Raw genomic sequence first — 15,196 nt, forward strand, 5'->3', positions numbered from 1 at the left:
GCTGTGTGCTTACGTTGTCGGAAAAAATAGCTAGAAACAGACAGTTTTCTTAGGGTGCCTCGATGCCCTAAGTTTTCTCCGCTTCTGACACCACCTGGCGCCGCACATTTGGCTCGAAGGTACACAGCTCCGTGCATGCAGCTTTATAACCGAAAACTTCTTGAAGCGCATGATTCAAGCTGCCCGAAAGGTATACAACCATTTTGTAACGTATAAGTAGATTAAATGTAACATTGAGCCAGAACACGGAGTCTGTGTTGGTAGCAGCCTCCACGGAATTTGCAATGGTGTTAACTGTGTTAGCTCTGCTAGAACAGAGCAGCTTTTTACACAAGTGGCTGGTTGCGCGCATGTAGGAGACACAAAGCCCATTGCAAGTCACTCTCATTGGCAAGCAGAACACGACTCAAAAACGCCATGGGAAGCATGATATTATTTGTGCTGGCATTGCATTCGAGCCATTTTAATGAGTAAATCTTGTAGATAGAGCAAGGGACGGTAACATATGCTAGAAAATGTCGCTGTCACTGCAGTTAAAAGATTTATCTACAGCGCTTGTATAGGCATTGCGAAGCACGTGACACTCTAATATCCGTCGAGATGAAGCCTCTTTTACGGGCACCGTCGAAAATACCTGAAAACATTGCCTACTGCAGTTGGTAATAAATTTCAATATGTGCTACAGCCGGCATTTTTAGAGAGAAGGACCAAACAATGAGTGTGTGTCCGGAATAAGAGCAAGTCTTGTCCTCGATCTACGAGCGAAACTGCAGAACTGAGAAACGCTTTCAATGAAGCGTCCGCCGTTGTCCTGTCTCTACTTGGAATTGTTTTGGCTGCGGATGCCTCGCATTTGCTGAATCCCAAGGTCGTTGATTTCGTTGTAGTAAGGCAATGAAGATTTCAGTCGCTCGTAGTAGTCCAGGACGACGGGAAAGCGGCTCAGTTCATAATCGGCGCACTGCATAAAATACATATAAATGGCAATTAATTGGCTTGCAATCATTCGTGACACAATACATGTTTGTTACATTTCATATGTTGTGCGTCTAATCGATAGAAATACTTGGTTTAGGACGTTTAGCGCTTATGGTTATGACACGTGAATAAGATATGCACATAATTGTTTTGGTTTTCCATACTGCAGTAATGTGTAATGGTTATAAGATAAGCACGAATTAGTGGAACTATCGGGAAAGTTGAAACGCGGTGACAGCTGTACGTCGAGTTTTTTTTTTTTAGAACATTGGCCGATAAAGTAAACTACCCAAAGCAGAGCTATCACGTCCTTCGAAAATGCGCATGCAGCAATCCTTAAGAAACTTGAAATATGAGTCATAAGATCCAGTTCATTTTTTATATATGGACATATCAAGCCTGATATAGTCTCAGATATCAGGGTGTTAGTATGCATAGAACTCATATGATGATTATTGTGGTTTATTGGCGCAAGGGCCAGATGTGGCCAAAGAGCGCCAAGACGATGGTAATGGCTTGTTAATGGTATATGAATAGTCAATTATATGAACATTAGATGTGACATGGCTGTAAAGGGGCCTAAAACAGTCGCTGTAAAGTGCGTAAAATCTATACGTAATAAGATTATGGCAATGACTAATGATGTGTACTGTAGACATGAACAATGCTTTGCGAGAGAATGATATGACACAAAATATCACAGATGCAAGAATTGGCCAGAAGCACAAGTGCCTAAACAGAGCCCTTGAGACACAAGGGCCTGGAGGCATGTGCTATTAGAAACTATCACAGCAACATCCTCTGGAAAGAGGATGCGCTACGAACTTATTGGGCTAATAACATGTAGCACAACATCGTTCAAGAATGCGAGGACTGCTTTGCTGTTAAAAAGTGGTTCTTTACCAAGAAACATAGCGGGATGTAGGGGGACACAATAGTGATATGCGAAAGGAAAGTGTTTCTTTCTTTCTCTTTCGGCTTCCCGACACTCCAGGAGGACGTGGAGCATAGAACTCATATGAAGAGTTCTTTACTTATGCCGCGTCCTATATAGAACAGATTATTTTACCCTGGCACGCAGGCTTCGGGCGCGCCTATAAACCCTCTAAGAACGACCTACAGGGGCGCTGCGAGCGCCGCTCGCGTGACGTCAGGGCAAGGATTCGCACCTGTCATCTGCTACAGTTCGGGAGTGTCTCGGGGCATCCGAGCGCCTTCTGCATTGTTTTCTTTTGTTCACTCTCGTTCTTTATACTAGTACACTTATGGCGGTCGTCTCAATATATTTGCACGACGTCCTCGTAAAAATTTATTCAGAGGTTATTAACAATATATTATTACTCAAAGGCAACGTTACAGTGCCTGCTGACTGAGCTCAGTCCACCGCGGTGGGGTTCTATACTCTGCAGCTGTAGCTCGCATGGATAATAAAAGCGTAAACGCAAAAACATAGGATAGCACAATCCAGTTAAGCGACCATACTTGCTGGGGTGCAACAATTGTGTAACAAACGCTGGCTATAAATATGACTTCTACAACATTTACCTTGATTTTTAACCCGCGAAAACTTGTTTCCTCACGCCGAGTACTTTATGGCAAAATTTATTTCGCATTTCTTCACAGCAATGTTCGGCAGCATGAACGATGACTGAAATAACGCTGCAGTCTAGAGTCTGCCGGTCATTTTTTAACTGCTTCTCAAGATTAAGCAGTTCTTTGCCGGTTTATTTTAATCGGCGGTAACTTGTACTACATCTAATTGAGGCTTTCAGCTGTCTGCACCGCACGAGAAGGCGTGGACCAATAATTATTCCTTTTACAGGGATACAGGTTTAACTGTATTCAACAATTTACGGGTGCTTGTCGATTGGGGAACACCAGTGATGACTGATCTGTTTGGCGAAACTGACACAGCTGCTCGGCACAATTTTTGGGCGAAATGTGCCTGCTATACCGTATGGATGCAGCTAGCAAGAAGCCGAGGCCTCACTCGTTAGAGTAGTATGGGACACATTGAAGACAGTATCATGGACCGGAGGTGGCCTAAAATGAAGTGAATTCATACGAGGCGTTTGATGTCTTTTTTATAAGGCGGCTGTACGAGGCGGTCTTTTATGAACTGATCAAGCGAAGGTTTCTCAGTTAGTATATTTAAACAACTGAGGTTGTGACATCGTGATCTAGAAGGTACATGGATTTCCCTCTTGAAAGCAGCCTAAGCTGTGCTCTAGTGCCTCGAGTATACTTTAGGCATTGCATTGGCGCTGTGAAGAATTGCTTCGTGAATTTAATTCGGAGTTGTAGTGAACAGCTGGGTTTCGCGAACAATGCGTGACTCGCCCAGACACCATAACAACAGTCGCTTGCCCCCGTTGCGGGAGGGGTGAACCACATTGTCGATAAAGACTGCTGCAGCTGGGGCACTCTGAAATATTTCATCGCTTGTAATGGCTTGACTCTAGATCTTAACTGCGAGGCTTTTCATTCAGGTGATTGTTATGGTGTTCGTTAGGTTTATACTATACGTGACGCGCTGTCATGTTAACAGCCATGAACAATGCTTTCCTGTGCGCCTAAGAACGGTGAAATTGGTAGAAAACATTTTCATATAGAATGCGCACCTACCTCTTCCATTTACGCATTATTACAGTGCCCACATTTGAATAGAACTCGCCAGAGCAATAAGCACCTTGGAAGCTTCGCAGGCAGTATCGTCGGTATCGTTGTAATATCATACCGAGATCGCTGTTCCGTGAAATGCAATGTCTGCCATAGCTAAGTACTAAGAGACGGTTATGCTTTGAGCTAAGCGACATACAAAATTTTTCGTGGTGAATTTCAGGACAATCTCCTTGCGCAAAATTTATGGACACACACGGCACACCTCTGCATTGCAAAAGCTGTAGACCCCTTCAACTCTAAATAACTTGCGATATCCAAGCTGCAAGTTTTCATGATTGACGCATTTTCGAAAAAATGTCACAGTTTCGCCCTAAGGGCGAACCAATGAATGCGATAGCAACACAGCAATGTCATACAAAGTGAGGTGAGCGGCTTTGGTAGCAATATGAATTGTAAACATGAGCCGATTAAGTAAGCAGGTGTGCTGCGGCGTAATTAGACCGTCATGAAGAGAGACTCGATGACCACGAGAAGGCGCGTGTGAAACGGTGGTGTTGCTGAGAAGCGCTTCCCGTGGGCAGCTCGTGCGAAGGGACACACCTGTAGCGCTGCACTGCCGATCCGGGCAGCATTGCATGTGTAGCGTGCGTTGGAAAATGTGGCCCGACTATTACTAACTGAATGAACAAGCGTGGTGTGAGCGCGCACAAACATGAATAGATCACACTGAATGACTGCAAACAACGACTGTCAAAACGCTGGCAGCAAGCGCATACGCCGCAGCGGGCGAAGGTACATGCGGTCTATCGCTTCAACGGAAACTAAGCGGCGAATGCACAGCGCATACAAAGGTCAGAGCCGTGTGGAGATAAGAGACGGTGCGGGCGAGCGACGAGCGCGGTTGTTGGCAGAGTAGAAGTGCGCCCCCCCCCCCCCCCCCCGCTCCCTCCGGCGCTGGCTTCCCGCTTCCTTGCTTGCGCGTGGGAGATTGAGTGCGTTCGCTCTCCGTGATAGCGCGCGTCCCCGCACGCTTCCGCTCGCGCATACGGCGCGCGGCGAAGATTTTATCTATACGGAACCTCACGGCGACGGCAGAAATCCGGTTGAAGTGTCCATATAATTGCTATCGCAGTAAAAGAAATTGCAGTTTAGGCGTGGCAGCAGCAAGCAGCCGAAACATACTAGGAAGTACGGCCAGCACAACGTGCACGAAGCCAACGAGCGCGCGCAGCAGCCGAGCGAGCTCAAGAGCATGCGGGAGCGAGCGGCGTCCTGGCCGTGACGTCATTCGCGAGAGGGCGCCACTCCAACTTCTCGCCGATAATACTCTCGACACCAGGCGCCACCTCTCGGCGTGGACTGCGAGAATGGGCGGACCAGCGTGTTTATTTGTGCGTGGCGCCTGTTTGTGTCGTTGCTACTCACGGTGTGACTGAGTAGCAACGGTGTACAAAAGCTACTCGTCACGACGGCATTGTGCCGTCGTCGGCATTCTTGATAGGAATGTGGCGAGCGCCAATTTTTTTTAAATTTCGCTCGGTGTTACTCTTTGTACGACTTGAAGGCGAATTTCGGTGCAATTTTCGTCATGCATTAGGTTATACATTAGGTTATACACATTAGGTTATACATTACCAAATGACAGGCTTTCGCTACATGTAAAACCCCGTGTGGCACATACCCGCATACCCTGAACTTGGGTATGGGGGTATGCGCCGCACGTGATCGGGTATATGTATTTCCATAGGGCCACGTGACGTTTTTTGCCGTCCGCGGCGACGCCGAATTTTCGACAAGGCCATTGCCAACTCTTTAAAGGACACCTCCACATGAGACACATAGAAGTTTCGTCGTAATAACTGCTGGGGTTTTACGTGCCAAAATCACGATGTGATTATGATGCACGCCGTAGTGGACGGTTCCGGAAATGTCGACCACCTGTGGCTCCTTAACGTGCACTGACATCGCACAGTACACGAACTTCTATCATTTCGCCAGTATGGAACTTCTATCATATCAAAACAGTGCTTCGCGGCAATATTGTTAGTTTAATCGCTTTCTTCACTGAGTAACTTTAGACGAGGTGTAAACGCATTTCGAAAACTGCTACGCTGTTTGGATAAGTCTGTCAAGGTACGAAAAAAATCTAGTTTTATACCTTCTTTTACTTTAGCCAAGAACTAAAGCTTCGCCACAACACACTGTCATGTCACTGCGAAGGCTCTGTGACAACGCACAGCGACGTTTCATGCAGCGGTAGCATGCTTATTGGCAATAATTATCTTGCACCATGGCTGGCACTTGCCAGAACACTTAATCAAACAGAATATCTCGCTTTACGACGCGCATAAACCAATGCATACGTTTTCCGCAAACGAAAATGCGTTGCCTTCATTGCAACCATGATACCACGAAACGTTTGAAAAGTCACGCGTGCCCTCGATCCGGCGCGTGTTCTACTGCGTTCGTCATGCGTACATATTGCAGGAGTGAAATGAGGATGCACTTGGCAATTTTAAGCGTCAACGGTCCGCTTGAAGAACAATTCATTGCCACCGCTACTGCTTCCGCCAGTGCAGCGATTCGCGGTGCCCGCAATCCACAGCCAATGCTCGCACCGCGGCGCGACCGTCGCGAGAAAATGGCGACTGCGGAGAAACCTCTGAGTTCTAGTCTATAGCCCCGATAGCAAGAGAGATAGAGGTAAACGTTTATTCAATGATCAAAATAGATTATTCTCATTGGGGAGCGGTAGAGGGGCACCGGTATCGACGAGAGCTTGCACAGGAACGCCTTCGAGAGTTGCAGACAGCATATTGGCCGGGCGACAAGGAGATATTTCCAATGTTCCACAGGATGCAGTTTTCCCTCCAAAAACTGCAACCCTTAGTTTTCCGAGTGTTGATCAGCAAGGTGGGAGATGGGGCGTAGCGGGGATGCGGAGCGGCTGTAGGTTGAAGGAGAACGCCGTATGGCCGAACGGGAGCCCTGAGTTAGATGTGGAGACTCTGGAGGAGATAGAGAACGACACTGCGTGAAAGCGGACGGACCTGGGTAGTATAGATCGGGTCCTCGGATCATCGTCGCGCTCGAAATCGGCATAGCCTCGGCTTTCATCCAGCTGGCGGCGACTGCAGTAACGTGATATGTGGCCACGTATACCGCAGTAAAGCAGACCGGACGAGGCGGACGCCACTGAGGATACGAAGGTGCATCAGGCGCTCTGGCGCCCATAGAGGCCAAATGGCCGCAGGTAAGGTCATGAGGCCCAGATGGGACAGCAGCAGATGGTATTGTTTTTTGTTACTGCTACGCGGGGGCAGTATTCGGATAAATGCTGATTTTGCGGGTGCACATTGCAGACCGCTGTGCCGCGCAAAGGTAGACACTGCGTCAGCGGCCTGATGTAGTGTCCATTCTTTGTTTCCGAGCGATCCTTTAGAAGTCCATAGCGGAATAGCGTCTGCGGATACAGTGTAGCCTAGGCCTGGTATTTCATCTAGTCGTCTACGGAGATCGAACATTGCTAAGCTGAAACGCAATGGGGATAGGATTGCCCCCTGCGGGGTTCCTCTGTTGGGCATCTCGAAATTTTCTGACTGAATGTTTCTAGGCCAATCGTTGCAGTTTTTCCCGCGAGGAAAAGTGTATGTAGGTGAAGACACCTTCACCGAAATTTATATCCTCAAGTTCTCGCAGAATGGCCTCGTGGGACACATCGTGAAATATGCTTTTCAGATCCAGCGCTAGCATTAGTTTCTCGTTTCTGGATGTACGTTGTTAAGGGGCCCCTAAACCACCCAGAGGGCGAAAATTAGTTGTGGTGTTGCAGTTGTGCACGAGTCTACAGTTGACACGTAGCCGCGAGAATTTTTCGATATGGTGCCGTAACAACGGAGTTATACGCGTTTGATGATCGAAACACGGCCCTCGCACGTTTCCCTCTTTCCTTCGCTACTACACTGTCACGATATCCACTGTCAAACGCGTTTGCCGGCTTTGAATACGGGTATTTTGTCTATTTCCTTCTAGCTCGCTTGGTCCGCGCATACGCGGCTGTTTGAGTAACGCAATCCGCGCGCTTACTTCATTTAGTTATGCGTGGAATGAGCAACGTGAACGTACGTGTGCTGCAGAAGAAAATAAGCTGGAGACCGCGATAATAACCCAGAGAACGTAGCAGATATGGCTAGCTCATGCTAACGCTTTTACACCCTATCGTTTCCTTTCTTTTATTTCATGCATTCGATTTGCTTTACAAGACTGCATCCAGCGCTCTGTCGTTTCTTTATTAAGGCGAAATCCTTAACTGGGCTGTTGGGAAGCGGAATGTGTCTGTTGGCCGATGCCGCGGTACCAAAAATAAACACAAACCGCGTAACTCTCGCGGCTCGTTCACACGGTATAGTGTGGAAATGCACAAATGTGTGACTAAGATGACTGATGGGTCATGGCATTAGTAACTTGACATACTTGCACTCACGTCACGATGAACGATAACAATATGACGTGTGGTCATAAGACGACGGCCAGAAATCCCTCTGATACGGTGGGTGTGACGATAAAAACGTGTTGAATGCCAGTCTCGATCTCAACGTGTCGAACTTACCAATATATCATGAAGAACTGAGAGCACAGGTAAACGGTAATAATAGTAATGATAATTTCTGGGGTTTTACACCCAAAAATGAGAATATGGCTATGAGAGACGCCGCATTGGAGGGATCCGTTAATTTTGACCACCTGGGGTTCTTTAAAAAGGAAAAGTGGATGTAGGTGAAGACGCCTTCACCGAAATTTATATCCTCAAGTTCCCGCAGAATGGCCTCGTGGGACACATCGTGAAATGTGCTTTTCAGATCCAGCGCTAGCATTAGTTTCTCGTTTCTGGATGTACGTTGTTAAAGGGCCCCTAAACCACCCAGAGGGCGAAAATTAGTTGTGGTGTTGCAGTTGTGCAAGAGTCTACAGTTGACACGTAGCCGCGAGAATTTTTCGATATGGTGCCGTTACAACGGAGTTATACGCGTTTGATGATCGAAACACGGCCCTCGCACGTTTCGCTCTTTCCTTCGCTACTGTCCGTTTATCGGTTGGTCTCACCTCGCCGAATACCCCTCCAAATGTCAGCGCGCTTTTCAAAACACTGTCACTTCCGGTTACGACACACCCATTTTTGCGACAAATATACCGACGGCGAACCGGCCTCCAGTGCCGTAAAACGTCTGCCGTGCGAGAGGTATCCAAAGTAGACGGCAGTTCGGCCGGCGCACCGCCCGCCACACGACTGACGGGCCAATCGACGACCGCGAAGCTCCACTGCAAACATCGGCTGCAGCTTCTACTCCAAGCAATTTCCGCTCGATAAAGTGATGCATAAATTGCACATTTTATTAAAAACGATATCCACTGTCAAACGTTAAACATGAACGAGAGCTCCGATACTTGTCGAGCTCAGCTGCAGTGCACGGCTACCGACGGCAGACGACCGGCTTGGCTGGGCTCGCATCGCAGCCGACGGCGCCGCTAATATCAGCGTATTTTCTTTGTGTACAATTATTGCGAAGAGCGACAACAACGGTAAGGAAATATTGCGGCTTGTTAGCGTCGGCGATTCATTCGGTAGCGTCGTCCGCTTTATCTTTGAAGTGAACCGGATAAGGCCTTGCGACGATATCGGCGACGTCGAGCGATCAGCGGCAGTGAGGCTTCCGCACAAATGGGTGCCGGTATCATCCTCTCTAAGCAAGGAAATCTCGCCATTGGTGAATAAAACCACCGTCGAACTACGGCCCGCGAATGAGCAAACGGCGTGCGGCGAGTTACTGTGCCGGTAACGGACGGGTCTTCGCCGCGACTCAGCGCTTCTCGGCTACTCTCTGTGTGCCGCTATGGACCGAGTGTTGCGAGCAACATGACGAGGAAGAGCAGGGAGCGCGCATACCTGCTAGCAGACTAAAGCCCGTTTCACATGGTGCGATTTTGTCTGCGATTTCTTGCGAATTTGCAGCTGCGGGAAATAGGGCGCCACACCCTTCGTGTGTGCGATTTTTCGATGTTCGGCGTGCTGAACTGCTCTCCGAAAACGCAGATGCGGTGAGAACGGAGGACCAATAGGAGGCGGTTTGCTCATACGTGATCGCGCGGCGCCCATTTCAAACATTCGACGCCATGTTTACGAGCGGCCTCCTGGGCACGTTTTTTTTTTTTTTTTCTATCCAATCGAAACTACCTCGGGACGTATACTGCCGCAGCAAGAGGAAGTAACGCGGAGCGACGACTAAGATACACAACTCCAGGCCGTCCAGCAGGTCATCGAGGCGCTGGCTAGGCAGGAGCCCGGCGAGCTAGGGATGGTCGATTAAATTTTTTAATCGATTAACGATTAATCGTTCGTCGGTTTATCGTATAATCGATTAATCGCTTTCGATGCGGGGTTTTTCATCGATTAATCGATTATTCGACTTTTCTTGGGCGCTTTAAAAAGGCTGAAACACGGTTATCTACTCACGTAAGTGCCTATTTTAACGTTTGAAAGGTGGAACCAGAATAATAAATACAAGTGTATGAACTTTGATAAAGAATAGTGTTTAATTTGTTAGAGGTCAACTATAATTGCCACTATAATTGCCACTGCGTCGGCATCTGAAGGAATAAGCAATATGCAGGGTATTCATATTGACACGTGTACTTGTTTATCTTTCATTGGTGACCGCTTTTCACCGGCTAACAAATGTTAAACGTTATCGCTAGGCGCAGGAAGCGCCTGCATGTATTGGAAGTTTCTCGATCGTTATCGATGCTTCTATCCGTCGTCTATTGTCATGGACGCTTATGTAATCTGATTGTATGAGCGACGCGAATTGTCTAGTACTTTCTGGAAGACACGCGGGCACCAGGGATTAATCTGGAACCTTCGATGACTCACGTATAAAAGCCGACGCGTTTCGCCGCTGATCAGATTTCGACGATCGCCGACTGTGTTTGGCCACTATCGTTGTGCTTCGAGTGCAACTTGCTTTCGTGGGCACAGGTTCGCCCAATGAAAAATCCGTTTCGTCATTCGGAGTTTCGCGACTGTTTTCTTCACCGTCACTACTACGTGACAATATTTAAGTTTTACAGAATTTTAAAAATTCGCCTGTGGCAGGTAGCATAATTGTTATCGTTGAGCTGGGTTATTCGAAGAGGCGGACATTAGTAGCACGAGAAATCGAAAGACATATTCAACCAATTAACAAAAATTGACTAATGAACTTCTTAGTTAGTTACTTTACGACACATATTGCAATTTACGAATTGTAGCCGGTGAGTTTGCAAGACGCATCTACTGGAAATAAATTTCCAGGATGACACCAGTTTCGAGATATTACTTCTGAAAGTGTGGGACGAAATACATGGGCGTTCCAGCTACTTTTGTGCTTCAATGCATTTGGTAAAAAAAGTAGGTGGAACAACAGTGCATTTTTACGGCGAGTTTGATGGCGCATATCTCCAAACTGCTTTGATTCTGGAAGTTCATTCCGAGTGGATAGGCCTGAAAAGCTCACCGGCTAAAATTCGTAAATTGCTAGTTGTGTCGTAAAGTAATTAACTAAGAAATTAATTAATGATTTTTTTGTTATTAGTTGAATATGTGTTTCGATTTCTTGTGCTAATGTCCGCCTTATCGAATAACGCAGCTCAATGATAAGAATTATGCTACCTGCCAAGGGCGATTTCTAAAAATTCTGTAAAACTTAAAAATGAACACCCTGTATGTTAAAAATGGCACTTACTGAGGAGGGTGGGCATGGAGGAAGGAGAAATTAGAAGAGAGCGTCGCAGCACGACTGACATCGAGATGTAATGGCTCAACACGTGTTCGCCACATCAGAGCGCGCGGTATGTTTAATGCTGCCGGGTGCAGGGCAGCAGCGCAGCTGAACGGGTGCGCACCGATTTTAAACTACTACGAAGCAAACATTGTCGGTCAATACGTTATTTCCCAGGGTCATGTGCTGACCCTATACTGCGAGGTAAAAAGCAAAGGAAATGGCTTGACGGTGAGTTCGCTTGCCAAGACTTGCTGCCTCACGTAATGCTCTCTCCTAATTTATTTCTTCCTCCACGGGGGAGGCCTCTCCCCGGCCCCAGGCAGCCTGTGTGACGTGTGCGTAAAGCGGGGAAGCACTTGGCCAGCTCGACATGACTCGGGAAAACAGTCGACAGTCGCTCTCGGTCTTCGCAGCCACGCTGTCGTTGCTCGTACTCCGCTTTCTAATGTACGATTTCAAAATTTTCACGCCACTTTAGTCACTGTCTAGAAAACGATTAATCGAACTGCTCTAATCGATTAAACCGATCAAATTAAAGGTAGACATCGATGACGATTAATCATTTTGCGGCGTACATTTAGTCGATTAAACGATTAATCGTTCATCATTATTACCATCCCTACGGCGAGCCGGCAACGGCGAGCGGGGGGATCCTCGCGGAGCACCCGCCAAGATGACGACGGACGCCACGTCCGAAGCGCGCGTGCACGCTTTTATACTGCAGGCTCAATAAATGTTTTCCCAATCCAATCTAATAAACCGCGAAGGACATGACGACGCGATCCACCCCAGGCCAAGCCCAGACGTTCGCCCCCACACAGATGGTTTTCCTTCTCGCATCAGCACTGCAGCCTTTTCTGAGCTGTACTGATTTCTCCAGTCGCTTGCAAATATTTTGTGCCGCGCGCGCGAGAATGGCACGGGCAGCATTTACTGAGATGCTTATTGCCGAAGTCGAAAAGAGGCCACTTCTGTGGAATACGCGGTTAGAGAAATACCGTGACTCCGACCTTCGTGATCGTCTGTGGGTTGAAGTCGCAGAACTCCTGAAACAAGTGAAACCAAATGGTAAGTGTTCTTGTACACCTGTACGGTGTTGATCTTTTTGCCCCAAAAAAGTGAAGCACGTCTATATATGCACGCGCATGCCTTTTACTACCGCATTTTTTCGTCTATCCATTTTCAGTGAGGCCTGACGAAGCGCAGACCCGCTGGCGCAGCCTCCGCGACATGTTTCGATAAAAGAAAAAAAAAAGAAAATGAAGATGCCTCACGGAGCGGGAGCGGTTCGCAAGACGGAACTCAAAAAGAGTGGCCCTCTTCTTTAGACGGCCCTCTTTTAGACGGAAAAGAGAGACGGAACTAAAAAAGAGAGTTATGTGGTTTCTACATGACACCATGGAAGAGGCTGTGTACGTATGCACTCGAGACTTTGGGTAACAGCGCAAACAGACGACCACAAAAAGGGGAGACACGGACACACAGGCGCCGACTAACAACTGGTTTTATTGTGAAGGATAGGACACCTTATATATGCCAGAGTGAAGCAAGGGAAAGGGGAAAACATAACAAGGGTAACATCAAGCCAACAACGCAAGCGCAAAAACGCCAACCAAGCGCAACAAGACGCAAACAATTATTTTTCTTTCTAATCTGAACCCCCGATAGCCGCATCCAGAAGATAAAATTCAGCGTCAAAGAGAGCAAGGGAAGGGGTGCTGAAGCACTTGCTACCGAACTTCCTGATGTGGTAGGCTTCCAAACTGATGCGCGCTGTCTTGTCACTACTCTTTCCTAGAATCGTCGTCTCCTTTAACCGGGCCACACAATCAGTGCACTTGCTAACGTGCGCAACTATATGTGCGTATTTGTCATCTCGTTTTTTCAGTTTTAGAGCGTGTTCCCCTAAACGGTCATTGACACAGCGACCAGTTTCGCCGACGTAAAACATCCCACAAGACATGGGAATGCAATACACCACTCCAGTGGAACATTTGACGAACGGCGGTTGGTGGTTCTTCTGGCATCCACGTTTACTGGTGTTGCAGATACGTGGGCACAACTTTCCCAGCTTGTTAGGGGCAGAAAAACATATTGGCACGCCGTGCCTACTTGCCACCTTCTTCAGATTGTGGGAGAGTTTATGGATGTAGGGGACCACCTCAGGTCTATGTGCCTTCCGGTGATCCTCCGCCGTTGTACTTCCCGTACAACGGCGGAGGATCCCGAGGAATAGCGGTGATGTGTATGGAATCGGCTCTCCAGAAATCGTGCCCACATCAGATGACGCTCAGTTTTAACAATCAGGTAAGCCGTCTTTTGGCTGCAGGGTTTCCCGTCTCGGTCTTGACTGCTGTTTCTGAAACCCTCCTTCAAAAATTCAAGCGTGGAACGGGAAGTACAACGGCGGAGGATCACCGGAAGGCACATAGACCTGAGGTGGTCCCCTACATCCATAAACTCTCCCACAATCTGAAGAAGGTGGCAAGTAGGCACGGCGTGCCAATATGTTTTTCTGCCCCTAACAAGCTGGGAAAGTTGTGCCCACGTATCTGCAACACCAGTAAACGTGGATGCCAGAAGAACCACCAACCGCCGTTCGTCAAATGTTCCACTGGAGTGGTGTATTGCATTCCCATGTCTTGTGGGATGTTTTACGTCGGCGAAACTGGTCGCTGTGTCAATGACCGTTTAGGGGAACACGCTCTAAAACTGAAAAAACGAGATGACAAATACGCACATATAGTTGCGCACGTTAGCAAGTGCACTGATTGTGTGGCCCGGTTAAAGGAGACGACGATTCTAGGAAAGAGTAGTGACAAGACAGCGCGCATCAGTTTGGAAGCCTACCACATCAGGAAGTTCGGTAGCAAGTGCTTCAGCACCCCTTCCCTTGCTCTCTTTGACGCTGAATTTTATCTTCTGGATGCGGCTATCGGGGGTTCAGATTAGAAAGAAAAATAATTGTTTGCGTCTTGTTGCGCTTGGTTGGCGTTTTTGCGCTTGCGTTGTTGGCTTGATGTTACCCTTGTTATGTTTTCCCCTTTCCCTTGCTTCACTCTGGCATATATAAGGTGTCCTATCCTTCACAATAAAACCAGTTGTTAGTCAGCGCCTGTGTGTCCGTGTCTCCCCTTTTTGTGGTCGTCTGTTTGCGCTGTTACCCAAAGTCTCAAGATGTACCAACTCGCCCAAAAAGAAGTATTGATGTATGCACTCAATTCCTGGGACACACCGCTGCAGTAAGCTTCGTAAAATGTGTTCAATGTTGATTACATTGTTCAATGTAAGCTGACAGCTATACTTTGCACCAGCGAAGCGGTGCGCGGGTGGCCCCGCTCTTGACCGTTGTTGCCCCACGGCACGGGACAGAGAGGCTGCAATGGCGGCCGCGTCCGGGTAAAATGAAAAGGGAATGCTACTTTTACTTGTTTGTATTTATGCATCCCGTTCTTGCTGTTTTCTTTCTTTTCTTTTTCTTGTGGCTTTGTATTCTTTGAAGCAAAGCCACAGACTAAGCACTGCCCAAATAAAAGGATAACTGAATGGAGGGCACCCATAGGTGTAGCAGAAAGAAAACTTTTTTGCAGAGTTCTAACTGATCGTTCACTTTTAAAGCAGTACACTTGTAAAGCGCCTTGTGAATGGTAGTCGCTCAGCCCTATGGCGCTGAGTGCGATTTTTTGCGAATCAGATTGCTTAAAATGTGGTATTATTTTTGTGAAAGAGCAGTTAAAGCTTCTGGAGCTCTGTCGCTTTAGAGTGTTTTTGGCATGCAT

At 47.6% G+C, this 15,196-nt stretch overlaps 1 protein-coding gene across 1 annotated transcript in view; it reads right to left on the reverse strand.

The window, feature by feature from the left end:
• Positions 1–226: 226 nt before the first annotated feature.
• Positions 227–15,196, reverse strand: part of LOC119444409 (glutathione S-transferase 1-like) — a 112,047-nt gene continuing 97,077 nt past the window's right edge. The window contains exon 5 of the mRNA XM_037708813.2: positions 227–961. Coding sequence (XP_037564741.2) covers positions 818–961 — 144 coding nt within the window. The 3' untranslated portion in view covers positions 227–817. The remainder of the gene's footprint in view (positions 962–15,196) is intronic.

This window comes from Dermacentor silvarum, chromosome 3 (genome assembly GCF_013339745.2).
Source record: "Dermacentor silvarum isolate Dsil-2018 chromosome 3, BIME_Dsil_1.4, whole genome shotgun sequence".
In the NCBI taxonomy this organism is placed as follows: Eukaryota; Metazoa; Arthropoda; class Arachnida; order Ixodida; family Ixodidae; genus Dermacentor; species Dermacentor silvarum.